The sequence below is a fragment of the Anopheles coluzzii genome, chromosome 2 (assembly GCF_943734685.1).
Source record: "Anopheles coluzzii chromosome 2, AcolN3, whole genome shotgun sequence".
Taxonomy (NCBI): domain Eukaryota; kingdom Metazoa; phylum Arthropoda; class Insecta; order Diptera; family Culicidae; genus Anopheles; species Anopheles coluzzii.
Genome location: NC_064670.1, coordinates 95482669 through 95502036, shown reverse-complemented (window position 1 = coordinate 95502036; position 19368 = coordinate 95482669). Strand labels below are relative to the sequence as shown.

The 19368-nt window shown below is 45.0% G+C and overlaps 2 protein-coding genes and 1 non-coding gene across 3 annotated transcripts; all 3 read right to left on the bottom strand.

Moving 5' to 3' along the window:
• Nucleotides 1–498: 498 nt before the first annotated feature.
• Nucleotides 499–1156, bottom strand: LOC120947552 (uncharacterized). The gene has a single exon (XM_040362965.2). It carries the CDS (start codon nt 1154–1156, stop codon nt 983–985), a length of 174 nt encoding a protein of 57 aa, XP_040218899.2. The 3' UTR covers nt 499–982.
• Nucleotides 1157–1201: 45 nt separating this feature from the next.
• On the bottom strand, nt 1202–18942 carry LOC120947551 (uncharacterized). Its single transcript, XM_040362964.2, has 4 exons — nt 18829–18942; nt 16740–17010; nt 16555–16655; nt 1202–1366 (listed from the first exon to the last, which is right to left on the bottom strand). Exons 2-4 carry the CDS (start codon nt 16927–16929, stop codon nt 1202–1204), a joined length of 456 nt encoding a protein of 151 aa, XP_040218898.2. The 5' UTR covers nt 16930–17010; nt 18829–18942.
• Nucleotides 17868–17939, bottom strand: Trnap-ugg (transfer RNA proline (anticodon UGG)). The gene has a single exon. It is a non-coding gene; the product is annotated as a tRNA-Pro (tRNA).
• Nucleotides 18943–19368: the final 426 nt, after the last annotated feature.

The following is a 19368-nucleotide window of genomic DNA, read 5'->3' as shown; positions in this document are numbered from 1 at the left end:
CAAAAACAAAAACAAAGAGAGATAGAGACAAACATCCACTGAAAATGAAAAAGGGTGAAAAGATGATGAAACTCAGACAAGGTTAAACTATATTTGACATAAAAGAAGAGCAGGAGAAGGAGGAGGAGAGAAAATTGTAGCAGGAGGGTAGGGAGAAAATGCGTATACAAAAAAATGCGCAAAACAAAAAAACAAACAAACAAACGTTGAGAAATAAAATGTGAAAAATTATATTTACTGAATAAAACGGGTCCGTGTTTTATTGTGCGAAAGCGTTTTCTTTTTTTCTCTCCGGTAAAAGAAAGACAAATCGCTGGGTTGGGTTTTGTAGAAATAAAAAAAAAGGATTTTTATTTATTTTATCGTTTACTACATATTGCTTCTTCTTGTACAAATGTTCTAAAAATCGATTGGTTTTGTGTGAGTGAGAGTGGAAGTTTAAGGAATGTTAGTAAAGTTTTGTGTATAAAAGGCACATTGTTTTCTTTTCTGTATGTGTTAACTGCATTGCATTGTTTCGGAAAACTTCGTGTTGTGTTGGAACATTCTACAAAAAAAACACATTGTTGCGCTCGTAACGGACGGCTTTTTTAAAACTATGGGAAGCTTTCCCTTCTCTGGACGGAATGTGTTGCACAGTAGAGTAGTTACAAGTCTTACGTTTAGCTGTCATTTGTGGAAATTAAAAAAAAAAGAATAATCTTCTATGTGTAACTAACACTACACATGGTTAGTAGTACACATCTCTAAAGTCTAGCTCTAGCGAACTGCAAGGGGGCAAAAGCATCATTTGTGTTTCTTCTTCACCGATCGGTATGAAAATCGAGATTCACGTTATAAAAAGAATGAAACATTGCTTAGTGGAATTGTGAAAAATAAATGGAAATACAATAAAAAAGTGAGAAGCCACACACCATCCCTCCCTCCCGTCAGCAATATTTTGGCGTCATTGATGGCGTTTCAGATGCCGGGGTCTCGTCGGTCAGGCGTAGCTGACCTTCTGATCGTACGCCTGGTCGCGCAAATCCTGATCGTCCGGCAGGGTGTGATGGCGCAGCTGACACAACCGTGCACCGAACCGGAGTATCAGCATGATGACCAGCACGATGAACATGGCCAGCATGGCCACTGCCGGGTACGCAACCAACCAAGCCATCGTGTTTAGCTCACGCAGCAGCGGGTCTCTTTGGCCGCCGCCTTTTTAAATGTCACTTTCGCGCTTCTGCAGCTCGACGTACTCCTCGCGGTGATGCTGCTGCTGGTGATGGTGATGGTAGCCCTGCGGGGAAGCACCACGGCTGGGTGGATACTGGTACTGGGGACGGTGATGCTGCACGGTATACTCTACCGGCCGTTCGACGTCGGGCTGTGTGTGAGAAAAGCGAAAGATGGAGTTGGATTAGTGACGCTTTTGCATTTATTTAATCCGTTTAACACATTAATGGGTTCTTAAGAAAGAAAAAAGGTATTTGCTACTAAAAAAAGAGACCATCGGCCTCAGCACCATTTTTCGATCGAAAAAATTCGATAGGCGCTCACGTAAAACTGACAGTATAACTATTTCTTTCATACTCCTACATGAAGTCGATTCCCATCGAGTTCAGTATTTAGTGTAGGCTAACCATTTTTTTAAATATTTAACAAATAATTTTTATCACCCAAAATATTGAAAAAGAACCAAAACAATTACCAACTTGCTTTTACATAACGTTTTTCAAAACCATTAACCTTGATTTATGGCATTTTTCTGATATTCGAAAATTTCCGCAGCTCAATGAGTTGCGGATTTTTTGCCATACAAAGCGGAACGATCGAATTTTTGTAGCATAGTTCATTTTGCTCGTGAGTGTCATGGTATACCAGTTTTCAAAAAGACCAGTAAAATGAACACCTTGGCGGCGAAATGAGTGTCAAATGACACCAAAATGACAGCCGGATCGATCGAATTTTTTCGATCGAAAAATTGTGCTGAGGCCGCATGTCTCATCGGAAGTGCAGCTGCGTTGGCTTTTGCAGTAAGAGGAAGCTTTTCAAATCAAAACAAACGCATTCACAATGCCGATAAAAGGCGGAAGAAATTTAATCAAACGTCATTTACCGGCCCCTACATTTGCAAAATTAAAAGCACTTACAACTCGATACCACCCGAAGCTTAAGTTTTGCAGTTCAGCATCTATTTTTAAGCAGACCTTCTTCCTCTACACTCAACTACATCCAGCAGCTTGAGCCAGCAGTGAGCCGTGCGATAATATCCTTGCCGTTGCATGAATTATCCACCATCGTTCGCATCCACAGTCGATCGTGGAAAGAAAGACGCTTCAATAATGCAATCCTCCTCTTCATCCCCCATTTTGGCTCAACTAGAAAACTCCTGCCAAGCTGTCTGTGTGTGTGTGCATAACTGCCTTTCATTACGCATATCATCATCTGCTTATATTTCTTCGTTCGATGCTATCGATGCAGCCATTCCAATCGGAAAGGAGTTGTTCCGTCTGCAAAACGCAATCCGAACAATCCTGACTCTGTTCGGGCATTTGGCAGCAATTGCCATTATGGGTGCCTCCTTTTTCTCCCGGTGCAATCCAACGAGAAAAGCCTCCATTTGCTCCACTTTCCAGCGGCGCGCTCCTCACTCGTTCAATTATACACACACAGCTTTATGCGCTCCAAATTCCCAATATTCCCGAACGCGATGGCAGCATCAGCAGCATCGGTGCGTTTTTGTCAATCCCACCCCCCGTATTATTTCGGTGTGCATGGGATTAATTTCAATTTCGGTCTCTCCCTGGGTTTTTGCGTGTTTTTGCAGCAACACGTTCGCTTTTGTTGGTGCGGAAAATTTGCGTCCATTATTGGCACGATCGGCACACACACACACACACGCTAGCGCTGGTGGTGATTTAATGATGATTTTGTTAGAATGATTATTTACAGTGCTTGTTGCAAAAGTGCAATCACTTCAATGCTCATATGATGGTTAACATTTATCTTTTGAAATAATTTGCTTCAAAAATTGGATAATTCATTTCGAAGAGACTAAAAACCTAAGGGAAAGTAGGTAAAGATGGACACCTTAAGATATATTTTAAAGAAGCATAAATACAGCAATTATGCCATAAATGCAGTCCATAATTTAGTCCATTCTTCATCAGAAAAGGAGTAACAACTCGAAAGTTTCTTTAAAAAAAATGTTTCATTATACATATACAGGGTTTTCCAGGGGTTCTCATAGGGAACCACTTCCTAGACTCTTGTGGGACACTTCGTAGACTCTTTCCCATTGGAAGTGAACTTCATACGTTGGAAATTGAACTCTATGGCACCCTTTTTGGACAGGCTCGTTTTAAATTCCTATTGGATTTGTCGAACAAGGGTGCTAGAGAGTCCAATTCCCATTACAGTAAGTTCATTTCAAATAAGAAAGAGTCAATACAGTGTCCCACAGTTATGAGAACTCCTAGAAAACGCTGTAAGGTTGTTTTAGAGCAGTTGTGGGATGTTAAGGCAAGACGGACACTTGATATGCAATGATAAGATGGTCCTCTTATCTTACGGAAGGACAGCTTAGGATTTCACTTCAGAAAATTACTCAAACTCGCAACCTTAGCATGTTTGGCTGTTGTTAGAATTGTAGAATTTCAGCCATTTTTCTTAGTCCTACTTTCAAACGTCGATCTTTGCAATCCTAGAGAACCAGCCACTTTCCCAAACTCGATCGACGAGGCACGATAGTTGCCGTTGCCTAGATACAACGGTTGCTTTAATTTATTTCATGAGTATCCTGATCAGTTATGCGTACAATATGGCAAAATGTTCAAAATAAATCAAATGAAACTTCAATTTTATCTCATTTTGACAAACGCTACAATCGTTTCCGAATTCAATCAAGTTTTGGAAAGTGACTGAATATCTTACTTCTTATTCCTGAAGGATGTCGTATCTGCTTATTGTTGATTGAACGCAGAAGCAAGTGATCCAAGTCGTGGCAAGATTGAACGTTTGAACGTCAGTTGCCTGATCAGCATCTTGCAGGAACAACATAATTTGTGACAGCCTCAAACTCGAAGATTTCAACGTGTTCTCTAACTGTCGAATAGTTCATGACTTTCTTGTGCTCTTATTTAAGTAATTTTTCTGGCGATTCTCACTCTCCAACTGGTGGCAGAATCAAAATTGATAATACCTGTGTGATAATATCAGAGTAACCGTTTTTCCCACTATGGTGGTGCAATGATGCCTAAACGACCAGATTATCGATTTTTTGTACTGATTTTTATTTTCCAGTCTTTACTCAGTTGTGGACAGAATTAGTGATATGAAAAATGAAATTTTTTGGAAGCGGTTCCGGAGAGTAGGACCAGAATCAGTTTCCAGAATTGATTCCGAAATCGGCTCCGGAATCGAAACCGGTCTAGGAATTGGAATCGGCTCTGGAATTGATTCCAGAATCGGGTTAGGTTCCGAAATCAGGATCGGCTTCTAAACGGAGTCGGTTTCGGGATCTCAATAAGCATAAGCGTTTGGATCCAATGATGCTACGTATTGATAGCCACAAAGAATCAAAATTTACTTGTAAAAGATCCAATCTCATAGAGATTCCCGGACTGATTTCGCTTCTGAAACTTCTTATTTCAATTCAAGGACCTGATTCTCCTTTCTGAGGTAATTCCATTTCTGGAGTAAATTCAGATTCCGTTACCGGGGCCAATTGCGATTCCGGAGCCGATTCTGATCGCGGAATCGATTCCGGAGCCGACTGCGGAATCGGCTCCGAAATTGATTCCGAACACGGAATTGGCTTCAGAATTGATTCCGAACACGGAATCGGAATCGAGTAGGTCCGATTCCGAGCTCTCACCACTATTCATAATGATGACAACTCATCAAGAGTTTAGAGCTTAATATATGTAGCAGTCCACCTTGCCACACCTTCAAATCAGATGCTTCATTTCTGAAATATATAATAATTATATCCTTAAAAAAAAGATTTCATCATTCGCACAGTGTGTTCTTTTTTACTCAGATTCTCCTACTTTTGTACTGTCGAATGTCATCCACTTTTCCGCTTCACACTTTTGCGGAAGCCGACGTAGAGATGAGAACGTGTTACCGTAATTGAATAGTGACCAACAACAACAAAAAACAGGCGCCCAGTGGTGACTTGCAAAACATTAGCGCTTCCCAAACAGCCAAACGGACCCGACACAAAGCCAATCGATATGCTGTTTTCACACCCCCTTTCCCTTCTTCTCTCCCACGTGCTGTTTCTCTCTCTGGTCCATTTGTGACCGCCATCAACCCGAGCACGCTAATATAAAGGGTCACAAATTTTAAACGGCTCACAGTGGCGTTGCAGGCGTTGTCCTCCTTTTAGCGCTTGCAAAAAGCCATTGGCCAATTTTCCTGCTCTCCAGTCCTGGTTTTCCCCTTTCCCTTGATGCCGTGATGCAGTAGTTTGGCCGATCGCATTATCCAACAACCTATCGGCGCACACACAAAATGGGCCGCAATTGCATCTCCTCTTTCTCACCCTGTCACCAAATCACCAAACGTTACAGTGTATTTGGGAGAGCGTTACAGGGTTTCCCACAATGTATTGAATGGTTCGCTTAATTTGTTGGGCTCATCTGACGCTTTTTAATTGGACAATTAATTCACAAAAATGAAAAGCCATTACAGTTTGCTTTTCCAAAACCCAAACAGCAGGCACCCAAAATTTTTGAAATTAAAAGATCCTAGCTGTGCTCGAAAAAGTATGCGGCAGTCTTGCGATAAAAAATCCGCACCTTTCGGTATCGTCAACGTTTTCACGGAACGTTCCGCAGTCTTGCGATTGACTCACGACGATTCGTCAAAGTGTCCCGCAGTCTTGAGTTTTATCACAAAACCCTGTATTCATCGTATCCCATAGAATTCCTCTTCCGCCCAATACCTAGTAACATTAAATGTTTCATGTATGCTGATGATATAGTTCATGTATGCTGAGTAGATATAAGGAGTCAATATAGTTCAGAAATGGTCACGTTGGACAGGTTACACATTTTCACACTCCAAATCCAAACTAGTTCACATCTGCAATCATAAAATCATATTCTAAAACCCATAACATACAATAACTAAGTAATACCTAACACACGCACAGCCGATGTCCTAGGTGTGACTTTTGATCTTGGACCACATCATAATCGACAAGGTAGCAGCAGCTGCAGGACGAATGATGGAGGAAAATATCAAAGCCGATGCCCTTATACAAAGGGCCACCAACACCATGCTAACCCAACAAACACTCCCCTCAGTCACCAAACTCATCCAAATCGTTAGTCATCTCTGGTACTGCCGCCCACTACAAATAGACTGGACCATCAAAAATCAGCTTCGGGCTGGTAGCAATAGTGTCATTGCTAACCGTCATTTTGCCGAACTTCTTTAGCAAAAATACAATAACCACCATCTAATCTTCACAGACGGATCAGTACAAAACGGTTCCACTGGCTGTGGAATCTACTCCAGCATTGGCAATAGCGCCATCCGACTACCAGACCATACCGCAATCTTCACTGCAGAAGCAATAGCCCTGGTTATTGAAGCTGACAAAGGTCTGCGTAGAGACAAACCCAACGTGATCTTCACAGACAGTGCAAGTGTCCTTCAAACACTTGAATCTGAAAGCACCCGAACATCCAACTACTCTGCAATATACCGAATTCATCAGAAGTCATATTCTACTGGGTTCCTGGTCACACAGGTACTCAGGGAAACGAAACAGCAGACCGACTAGCCAACGCAGTACATAATAACCCGCCCTGCTGCCATAACGCTCTTCCTTGCCGTGACTTTACTCGACTTAGCAAAACCATCATCGCCAACACCTGGAAAGGTTATTGGGTTAGCAGCGGCCGCTCTTTCCTGAGAACCATCAAGACCACAACACCACCATGGAAAGACCATCCATCAAACCAAAACCAGAGAATCCTATCACGACTTCGGATAGGACACACCAGGCTCACCACAGCCCGCCACTATGCAGTGTCTGTGGCGTTAACATCACCGTCCGTCACATATTAACCGAATGCCATGGATGCACTGCGTAATGCATCACCTGTAAATTGGACCACAGCATCGACACCATCCTCTCACCGGACATCGATTGCCAGCGTAAACTTTTAAAATTCCTTCGTATTACTAACCTTTATAGAGAACTCTAGCCAAAACCACATGTAAAACAGACAAACATTATAAATAAAATCTACACATAATTTTAAGAAACCGAGACTACCCGGTATAAGGTATTTGCAAGACACAAAGAATTAATCCACCGATTAAAAGAGGCAAATGAGGCCAATCGACTCAAAGTCTCTATAAAAAAAAATAGACACCTAAAAATATGGGAAGCAACCAAGAAGTTCGGAAAACAACAAAAAAAACCTTGGAAACCCTGTATCTTACACACTAAAATTAACAACATCACTCGGTCCGACAACGGATGGGAGAGAGACAGAAACAAAATGAGAATTTTAATTAAATAATGTTTTCCTCCCCCGTCCGCATTTAATTGTTAGTTCACCACAGGGCCGGGGACGAGATTTGCGGCAAGGTGGGCCAACACAGCCCACCAATTCCAGCCTCTTTTCCAGGATCCATGAGTTTACCCAACTGAACGGGAAATTCGAGTTGAGCTTGATAAAGGGGCAAAAGCGCATTAAATTGCATCGCGCTCGCATTAAGTAGGCCTACAATGTGGGGCGAACAGAACAATTAAATTGCAACTCTATATTTCATTGGGAAACTTATCGCCACAAGGGAAACACCACTCCCTCCAATGTAAGGAGAGCTCTCGCGCTTTTGTTTGCTTAACCGTAGTGCAACAATTTCGATTCTATCCATTCCCCTGGTGGCCAATTTTCGCCTCTCCGATAGTGCACACGGCGCGATGAGTCCCCCGAGAAGCCAATGGGTAATATGGGGGGAGTTTTGGGGACACTATCAGCTCAGTTCAGCCACAGTAAGCTACGAACCTTCGCAATGGTTCCACCACCGATCGATTGGGCCCTTCTGCTCGTCCGCTTCGGTCTGCTGGCGGCAGACAGCTCCCCGAGTGCGGATGCAGCCCTCGCATCGCTGGCCTACCTTACGGCACACCCGGGAACAGCGCTGGAACGGCCAGCCGCCGGACAGGAGCTGTGCATTGCACCACCGCCCGAAAACGACCCCTACTGGAACGATGTACTGGAGCGTTATCTACACCACTTCCCACTGCTACCCCGTGTACTGACACGCACCAAGCTGGGCGACAACATCCCCCTGCACCGCTGTTCGCTCTATCTCCTTTTCGAGCCAGCGTCCCACGCGCGCCAAGTGTTCCTGCGCATCCAGTTCCTCTCAACGAACGGCAACTGGAATCCGTCCGCCCGGTTTGCCGTGCTCATCAATGCCCGTTCGCATACGCGCGAAATATTTAATCAGTTTGAAAACTTTGACCTGATGGGCGTACGGCACGGGCTGGTGCTGATGAGTGTCCCGGAGCATAACCGCACCTTCACCATGCTGGCCAACTGTCGCCAGCGGACGCTCGACTACGTGATGGATGTGTCCGATGTGGGTGAGCTGCTGGCGAACCATAGTTCCCTGGGACTGCAGCAAAGTGAACCGATCGTGGTGGCTCGGAGAGCCGAATTTCCTTTCTTCATTCACGATCGATCGCGGATCGAGGGGGTTTACTGCAAGTTTTTCACCGCCTTCGCCCGACAGTACAAGGCGCGGGTTGTGTTTGGCGATCGGAACGTGCAGATCGTGATGACGATACACAACCGGGAAACGCTCACGCAACCGTACGCGATCGGCAGCTTCACCGGCAACTGTGTGATCGTGCCGGAACGACCGAAGGCGGGACTGGTACACTTTCTGCTGTCGCCCTTCTCGTCGCCGGTTTGGTATCTGTGCTGTTGCTTTCTTGCTGCTATCTTCCTGCTGAACTGGCGCTGGTCGCACCGCTTCCAGCACAACATCCTGCTGACGGTGCTGTTCGGCGATCAAGCGGCGGATGAGCGCTACTCCCTGCCCGAGCGGCGGCTCATCTTTCTCGCGATCGTGCTCATGTTTTTCTTCAGCGAAGCCTACTCCGCCAAGCTGCTGTCCACGTTCATCGAGTCGCTGAATCAGCCGCGCATCCGCACGCTCCGTGCGCTCGGTGCGTCCGACGTTCCGATCGGTGTGCTGCACTACGAGGACATTGAGGGGTACGAGCAGCTGCACCGCAATCTGGAAGTGCTCGATGAGCCCGAGTACTATCGCAATATGCGGGCGGGACGGAACGCTTTTCTGCTGCAGTGTGGCAACGCGGAGTACATGCTGCACAAGGAGATGCGCGACACGCGTGTGTTCCGGGTGCCGTACTACATCCTGGGCGAGATGGTTGGTTGGCGGATGAATGGGTTTTCCGTGTCGAAGTTTAGCTCGATTGCCGGGGAGCTGGTGGAGTTTATTGGACGGATTGGGCAGGCGGGGCTGTGGGAGTATTGGCGCGAGCAGTACGTACAGAAGTTGAGAAATGTGGCCAGGAAGGAACTGTCCCAGCGGGAAACGTTGCTGATGGGTGATTTGATATCGCTCCAGTACGTGCTGACGGTGGGCTATGGGAGCGCCGCGATCGTGTTCGGGGTGGAGGTGATGATGGGATGTGTACGACGGTGTAAGAGGACGCGTCGCACAGTGGTTCCCCTCAGAGCAGTGGATGGAAATTGATGATTTTGCCATGGTTTTTATGTATCGTTTGCCTATGTGTGTGCGCTTTTAGTGTGTTCTTTTGTGCACTGTACCAACACTTGCAATCGAAAAGTGTAGTAAATTATTATACTGTTATTAAATTTGAACGCTCGAAGCAATGCAAAATAAGTGTAGGGGAACCTGGGGCAAAATATCTGGTTGGGGCGAAATGGTCACCTGCATTATTGGTAAATTAACACGTTTATAATGACTTCTAGTGATTTAAAAACAACAAGTACAATGTTTAAAGCCCACCATGAACGTTTCATAACCAAAGATTTCAAAATAATTGAATAAATTAGCAAATAAAGTGTTTGCTAGAAACGATGTCATTTTCACCGTCTCGAAAATAAGCTTTGGTAAGAATTTAACACGTATTTAGAGAAAAAATGAATGTGTATCCAAGCACATGCTATTTATCTATGATTTACGTAAAAAAAGTAACCATTTTAATTTAATGTAAAGTTAAAGTTTTTTTTTAATGTTTCACTTGGGGCAAAATGGTCGGTATGTTTTGACAGGACCAACATGATGAGTCTGTGGTATAAGCTAAGGTCGCTACAATTTACTAGCTTTACAGGTGTCCCCCGAGATGCGACTATATTTGGGATCGAAAAAATGTCTCAAAGCAAGGCCGAAATAGTCGTATGTCGAATATCTGTGAATAGGGAGTTTATAACCGAAGTTGAATAGTCGGAATCTATGACATTGTGTAATTTATTAAAATAATGTTTGATAATGTATTATTTTACTCCAAAAGCCGTTTACACGATATTGATATTCAAGAACGGGTAGTTATGGATTTTTTGAAATTGTGTGTGTAACGGTGATCAGCACACAAATTCAAAAAACACATCAATTTCTTCTTAATTACAACTTATAACTGTAAAAATCAAAATCGTCGTATCTCGAGGAGGTCGAAACTCGGGGGACACCTGTACATGCATCAAAATTGTGCTGTATGTATACTATATCGACAAGAAAAATTACTGACAACACGTGAATTATTGAAATATTCTAGCAGTGTACTGCTAAATTATTCAACAAAACACTTAAATACAAAACTTCATTGTTTACTCTCACAATTCTACCAAGAGGCAAGAGCTTAAACCAAAGCCTAAAGTCCAATGTTGTGGTCCATTTTGCCCCTTTGTTTTGATGTGTTTTGCCATTTCGTGTAAGACCATTTTGCCCCATAGAAAGACCATTTTACCCCGCACAATACAATTTCACGACTTTTGACGTTGATTTTTAAAATTCATTTTAAACGCTTATGTTAATTATTATTGCGTAAACTTCCGATTGTGTTCCATGCATAAGACGTTAAAGTATCGATTGCCGTCAAAATATCAGTGTAAAGTAGTCTAACCAATAAGATACAGATGAAAATCCGTAACATGTCCATTTTGCTCCGCTTTCACCTAGCGGAATTTGGGGCAAGAGTGCCACCAAGCATTTTTCCTTAAAAACTTTAGTTTAATGAACAATTGTGTATACAGTTGGTTGCTTTCCAATGACTAAGTATTCTGAGCCTAATTGCATATAGACCAATCGATATTTCCCATTGTTTTGAACTTATTTATATTGAATTTCAAAATAGAGCAGAATATTATAATTTTTTAAACCAACCAAATAAGCTCTCAAAAATCATGCGAACAATCAACCGAGAAAATATTTACACCACCATATAGCTGAGAAAACGTGAAATTTTTTGTGGGGTTAGTTGAAAAAAACTTAAACATTGTTGTAGCGTGCTGCGGAATGGTGCGCTATTGTGAGCGGATTCCACGCCAGAAAAACAGAACAGTAACAAACCATATTGTGGTACAATTGGTGGTCAAAAAGGGTTCATTGGTGACTAAATACATGTAGGAATACATACACTAGTGGTACAAACGTAATAATTTCCAATTATCTAAGAAATACGGTTATTTTAACCAGGTGGCCGTCTTGCCCCATACGAGTGGCACTCTTGCCCCATAGCCCAAAAAACAACGTCTTTTTGGACCCTTTTTAAAACGCTTCAAAAACTGTTTTGTTTGCACTTTTTTCAAGCGAAACTCATTTATAAGTGAGGAAATAGATGTAAAATGGTTATGAGATTTAAATCGGCTCTTGAAAAACATGTTTTAATGAGTTATAACTTGAAATGCTTAAGGTGGCACACTTGCCCCAAGTTCCGCTACATGAAGCAACTTCGTGGTAAGAAACGATTTAATCAACTCAGTTTTACTCTCCCACGCATACATTGCAAGCAAAATAGATTATAAAAACGTGAATTTTTTTTTTATTTAAAACGTTTACAACTTCAAGAAGGGCAGCTAGTGGCAGCTTCAATTTGTAGCAAATATTAACAAAATATTGATTCAATAATATGCTAAATTTCACCTACAGGAGATGGCAGGATAAAAATAATCGAGATATTTAACTTTAAACAAGTTTTCTGCAGTTTGTTTTTTAAAAAAATGTGTATAAACACTCGAATTACAGCCAATAAAACTAAACTTTCATCCACATTCAGTGTAATGAGCGGGGAAAAAACCTTTTCAAATGAGCTGTTTTGCTGTTTACAAGTGTTTGTTTTGGAATAATTACAATTGGAAGAATTATTGTATTTCTCCACATATGACAATTTGACACATTTCTCCAGTTCAAATCATCAAATCAATCAACAAAAATAAATAAAAAAAATGTTTTGATTGAAAACAAAGTAGCTACCTTCATTCCAGTAAATTCATTTACCTTAAAAAACGCTAATATAAAATAAATTAAAAAAAAAAGAATATTTTTAAGGCCCTATGTCCGCCCTGGGACTATCGTGCTTAGGTGCATTAGTTGGGTCTCTGGAGAGCTTTTAGCATAGCCAATCAAATAACACAATTCATGCACTCAAATTTCACCCACCAATTGCAGGAAAACTAGAAATTGCACCCGGAATTTAAACGGGAAATCTTACTTCAAGGAAATATTGGAGACAGGAAATATCTGAGCAATTTATATAACAAGTCTTCGAAAACAGATCGATCGAAATAAAGCATTTGTTGTGGTATAATTGCACAAGACACACATGCAGCGGCCGTTACAACATTGTTGAATCTGTAATGACCGGCACTAAAAGCAATATCATTGGCAATTGAAGAAATTGGATTTTGATCCATTTAATTGAATTAAATCTGACTGCTATTCTGTACAGCAGTTGCGCACGCAGTATGCTATATTAGGACTTTTGTGGAATAAAGATCAGAGTTTTACCCCAACAGTTGTCAAAGTCATGTTTGCAGCCCTTGCGCTACTCACAATGGCCCTCCAGGCACAAAGCGACGACACACTGTCTCAGTCAGTGTTAATCACCCTCCGACACGTGACAACTCGGGCAGAGTTTCTCGAACGTCCCTCGGCCGGCCAGGAGCTGTGCATTTCAACGTCCGCAACCCATCCGCACTGGAACGATGTCCTGCAGGCCTATCTGCACCAGTTCCCCCTTTATCCGCGAGTGCTAACATCGATCGAAATGTCCGACGTCAAGTTACCCAAATGCTCGCTCTATCTCCTATTCGAACCGAACGCATCGGCCAGGCAGCTATTCCTGCTGCTAAAAGCAATCTCCAGCAACAGCAACTGGAACACGCCCGCCCACGTCATCCTGCTGACGGGGTGGAGTGAGCGACCGGATCAGTTTAAAACGCTCTTCAAAGTTTTCTACACCATGGGCATGCACAACGTGATCCTTGTGGTGGCCAACAGGGAAGCCAATGATTCCGCAATTGTTGCGAGCATCGAGCGAGGATTCATACAGTCCTTCCGCCCTGGATCTCCACGCTATCGCCAGCTTCTAGCAGATCGAACCAGCAACCTTCATCAGCTGCCGCTCGTGATCGAAAAGAAGGTAGTGTATCCGTACCTGATGTACACGCGCGACACAGTGTCCGGTGTGTACCGGCAGTTCTTTGACGCTTTTGCCGCACACATCAACGTGCGCGTAACGTTCGATACGACCAACAACCAGATCCTGCTCGGCATTAAAGCACCGAACGCGCTCAGTGTACCGATCGCGGCGGATGGCGCCTTCACGGGCAACTGTCTGGTGGTGCCGGAAAAGCCAAAGGCCGGTTTAATCCACTACCTGCTGTTCCCGTTCACCGCTCCACTATGGTATCTGTGCTGCTGTCTCGTCGGTGCAACGATCGTGCTAAATTGCCAGTGTCCGGCACGGTTCGGCCACAGCATCCTGCTAACGATCCTGTTCGGAGACCAGGACACGCGGAACAGTTATGGAACAACTGAACGACGGCTCATCTTCTTCGCCGTGCTGGTAATGTTTTTCCTCAGCGAAGCCTACACCGCCCGGCTGCTGTCGGAGTTTATCCGCTCCCTGAACGAGCCACACCTGACCACGATCCGCCAGTTTGCTGCGTCCGGCATCACGCTCGAGCTGCCCAGTGTGCAGCGTGATCGCGCAACGCTGCTCACGGAAGAGTTGCGCCACAATCTACTGGTCAGCGACAAGCACACGTACCTGGCGAACGTACGACGCGGTCAGCATGCGCTGCTGCTCGACTGTGGCAATGCGCAGCATCTGGTGCACGAAATACTGAACGAAAGTGAGGACGAATTTCCGGTGCGCTACTACATCCTGCAGGAGTTTGTCGGCTGGCGTATCAATGGATGGAGCGTATCGAAGTTTTCCCCCGTACGGTTGCAGTTGACACAGTTTGCTGGGCGCATTACACAGGCCGGGTTGTGGAACTGCTGGCACGGGCTGTACGTGAAGCGGATACATTCGCTGCGGTCCCGTTCGACCCGCTACCGGAAGACGTTGACGATGCGTGACTTGATTTCGTTACACTATTTGCTGCTGGCGGGGCACGGTGTGTCGGCCGGCGTGTTTGTGATGGAGATTGCCACTCACTTTGCGCTAATTGCTTGCGGGCGGTTGTGGAAAAGTTTAATTAAAGCTAAAAGCCAATTACAGCGAATGAGGCATTAAGCGAACGATCATTACCATGGATGATAGAAAGCACTTGAAAAAGTTGTTTTGTGCTGTGCACACCAGTGTCTAGTAAGCGGATCAAAATGTGTGTGAAAATATTCTGCCTTTTACTTTTTAACATATCGCTTTTGGAGCTTTGCTGTGCTTCAAATAATGCAGTCGAAACACTGGTCAACATCACAAAGGGTATTAATAAAATAGAAACACCTTCCGCCAAGTACGAGCTGTGCCTCGTCACACACGCAACCGATCCCTACTGGAGCTCCGTTGTCGACGGCTATCTAAGCCACTTCTCCAGCTATCCCCGAGTCTTTCTTAACGCTGTCCAACGCAACGTTCAGCTGCACCGTTGCTCGGTCTACCTCATCGTAGCACCGTTGATCGAGGGCAAACATCTGTACGGCTTGCTGCAGAATGTGTCCGCCGGGCGGAACTGGAACCCGGCAGCCCACTACATCGTAACGATCAACGATCGCCCAACGCTTGCCAGCTTGGTGAACGTTTTCCGTGCCTTTCCACCGCTCGGCATACGGAACGGGGCGGTAGTGCGATACCGTCGGGGGATCATCGACACACTGGTGTGCGATTACAACACCAGCCGGGTGTACGCCGTGACGGGCACGGGTGCGAAACATCGTTCATGGCTAACGCACGATCGGAACCGAAACCTTGACCGTCTCCCGGTGAGGATTAAGACGAGCATGGAATTCCCTTTCCTGCTCGTTAGCCAGAAAGGCATTGCTGGTGTGTATCGATGGTTCTTTGTCGCCTTTGCCAAGCACATTAACGCGCTGGCACTGTTTGACAGGCAACCGAATACGACGCGCTATGAAATTGCACTCAAAATCCACGACACGTACCGCGACACGCTAAAGCCCGTGGCGTTCGGGAGCTTTAGCGGCGATTGTGTCGTATTACCGGAAGTGTCCAAAAGAGGTCTGTTCTACTTTCTGCTTCTTCCCTTCACCCGACCCGTGTGGCTAATGTGTGGGCTCTTAGCCGCTGGTAGCTTCCTGCTCAACTGGCTGCAAGCGCAACGCTTTCCCAACGCTCTGCTGCTGACGCTACTGTTTGGGGATCAAGCCCAACGCTACACGCTCGCCGAGCGCCGTCTACTAACCGTCGGCAGTGTACTCCTCTTCACCCTGACCGAAGCGTACTGGGGGAAACTGCACGCCCTGTTTATGGTTTCGCTCAACGAACCACACCTCCGGACGGTGGAACAGTTCCTGCGAACCTCCGTACCGCTCGAAGTGGTACACCGGGATGCAGCCAGCTACTACCACGAGCTGCACCGTCACCGACAGCTGATCGTGCCCGAAACGGACGCCCAGCACATGGACAACGTGCAAAACGGTCGCTGCGCCCTGCTGATGCCGTGCAGCAACGCTCAACTATTGCTGCACCTGCTGCTGAACGTCAACCCGGATGTTTATCGGGTACCGTACTACCCACTCGAACAGCCGGTCCGGCAGCATCTGGATGGCTTTTCGGTGTTCCGATACAGCCCGATCGCAGACCAGCTGATCCAGTTCGTTGGCACGGCGCAGCAGGCAGGGCTGGCGCACTATTGGCGTGCAATCTACGTGCATCAGCTGGAAGGTATTGCGAGGCGAAGGATCCTCGTACAGGAAACGCTTGGCTGGGGTGAGTTAGCATCGCTTCTGTACCTTCTTTTCGCCGGGTATGCCATTGCATTGGTGGCCTTTGTGATGGAACTGTTGAGCGACCGGTTTCGCCGAGTTGCTCCAAACGCTTAAAACAAATTTTGACGCTAAAATTAAACATTAAACTTCACTTACATTGACCGGCTGGAAGTGGCTAGCGTCCTTCAGCTCCGTCAGATCGAGCGGCGGCTGCTTGTGCGGTGTGGCCGACCAAAACGACACTAACCAACGATTGCCTAAAAAACAAAACATACGCACCGAGATATGAAACATGCAAGCACAACGACCACTGCAATGGACCATCCTCGTCGGCTACTCACCCGTATGTCTGTCCTGCCAGTACTGCTTGTGCTTCGAGCAGCAGCCGCACACGATGTTCAGCACGAAGATGAACACGCCGAGCACGGTACAGACGGCGATGGTCACGTAGAACGGGTTAAAGTTCCCGTAGATGTGCCCTTTGAAGTACGGATTGTCTAGGTACGCTGTACGCTCCTCGATGGTGGACATGGTAAACCTAACACACCATACCTGCCCGGTCGCAAAACCGTCCACAGGATCCGATTGGGAATAGGGGGCTTTGAGCACACGCTACATAGGAAAGGGGGGGAAACGAAAAACGAAACAATTAAATATGTGCATCGATAAATTGGCCACACACGATGGGTCTCTGTGTCACACGATGTGTAAAAAGGGAATGTGAAATTTGTCGAATCAATGTTTGCTTTCACTTCTGGTGTGGCTTTTTGATTCAAGTTCTATTGGTAGACAGAAGCCGCCCCTACCGATCATGGAAATATGTGTGAAATTTGAATACAACTGTAGTGTTTGATATGAATCTATCGCAACGGCGCTTACATATGTGATCAATTATTTAAATTGCTTGATTTTCAGACGAATGTAATCAAAAATCGATCTCTTATCTGCCGTTTGAATAAAGCTGTATCGATAAAAGTAACGATCAAACCTCGCTGGCTATACAAAGCGCCTGAAGGTATGCAATATGTTGATTGAGCACAATTTACTAAAACTATTTTTTTATTTAAAATGTGGCTGCCCGTTTCTGTTATTTCAATTGTTTGTGTAAAGATATATATATTTCAAAATATTCATACAAAAAATATGGGAAATATCAATAACAAACTATCCTAAGCCCTCGAGTTCTTTAGCATCTACAACCAGTAAGCCGGCATGCATGGGCGAATCTTTACTTTTACCGTTTTATCTAAAAAACAGTGTTTCATCGTTTAAGTATTTCACAACTTTTCAAAAACTAAATAAATTTAAAATGCAATCAAACATCACAAGCAACGATGGCAAAGTTTTGAATTGTATTGTTTTGATTGAATCTCTTCGCTGTTGTGCCCATTGCAAAAATGCAAAAATATGAAATGTAAAAAATACACAAAAGCGAAAGATTTAGGCTCTCTGCAACAAAAAGGAAATCTGGGCTCAACCGGGATTTGAACCCGGGACCTCTCGCACCCAAAGCGAGAATCATACCCCTAGACCATTGAGCCACCTGTTGACTGCCAACCACCACTACACTAGAAATATCCAGCCACCGACACACTTTGGATACAACTTTCCAACGCCTACTACCATCTCTCCCATCTACCGCGCGATATAAACAAGCCGTTCACTGACGTTAGGGCGCACTTTGCGTGTGTTTGATTGTGGCTGTGTTGGGTTAACCAAACACCACACCAACACACCGATGTATCGTAAAGTTTTATCTTCTTTTTTTTCTCGTTGTCGCAAACACACAAGTGTTGGGCAAGAATGTGTGCTGCTGCTGCTGCCGGACGGATGGATACGTTTGTTCGGCAGCTTTCCCGTGTCTACCGTGCGATGCGTCACTGTTTTGTTGGTTGGTCACTAAGGGCACGGAATTTAATTAAAAGAGCCGCGGGGTGCGTATGATCATCCGCTCCCCTAACCTTCTTGAACTTAAAAAAGATCTCCTTCTCGTCTCGCGCGTTTGCGTTAGGCGACGAACGGTTGCGCGCCCTGTCTGCTTGTTGGATGAAGCCATCTTTTGACACACACACGTTGGGCGTTGTATGCTGCTGATGATCACACGCTTTTCCATTCAAAGAGGATCAATGTTACACGCAACTGGAATCTTCCAGAAGAACCACATTTACATTCTATTTGCTTATTATTGTTGTCGTTTTACTTTCATGCTTCACACACACACAGTTCTTTGCGGTGTATTGTTTTCGCTAACTTTCAAGCACAGCTTTTCTCCCACAGGGCGTGGTAGGTGATCGAACGAACCACGAGGTGCGCTTCGTGTCCTAACTTTCCATGACGGTTTACACACAATTATTTCCCCTTTCTATGTTGCACTCGTAAGAAACACGTTTTATCCTTCGAAATACACCTTTACTCTATTGTTTTACTCACTTTTTATCTCAACTAACGCGAAGAAAACCGTCCCAAACACGAGCTGTCACCAGAAAGACACACCACAGCGTTGCGACCGCAGCTCACTTTGTGCGTTTCAGGGCGTATGGCGTGGTATGGTATGCGCTGCCACACACTGCCGCTGCCCGGATCGATTGCACCAACACCACCACACCGACGCTAATTGCTCCGTGTCCGTGTGTGCGTGTGTGCGGGGCTTTTGTTTGCTTCGCTACATACACACGTTGTTATGCTTGTTTCGGTCTGTTGCAGCATAGACGGGGCACACCTTTTTCTCTGCTTTTTGAAGTAACGGCTTTTGATGACTTGCGGGCGGCAACACGCGGGCGATTTCTTTATGCTGCCGGTCAGACAGGACCGGGACGATTAGGATGTCGTTAGCGGATCGGGAAGACACACGGGACCGGGTGGGATCTGTTAATGGTGTTCAAATGGGAAATTGAGGCAGTGCAAGGGATGATCGTATTCTATTTGGCTTAATGCGTTTATGAACAACATAGCACCAACAAAATGTTTAGC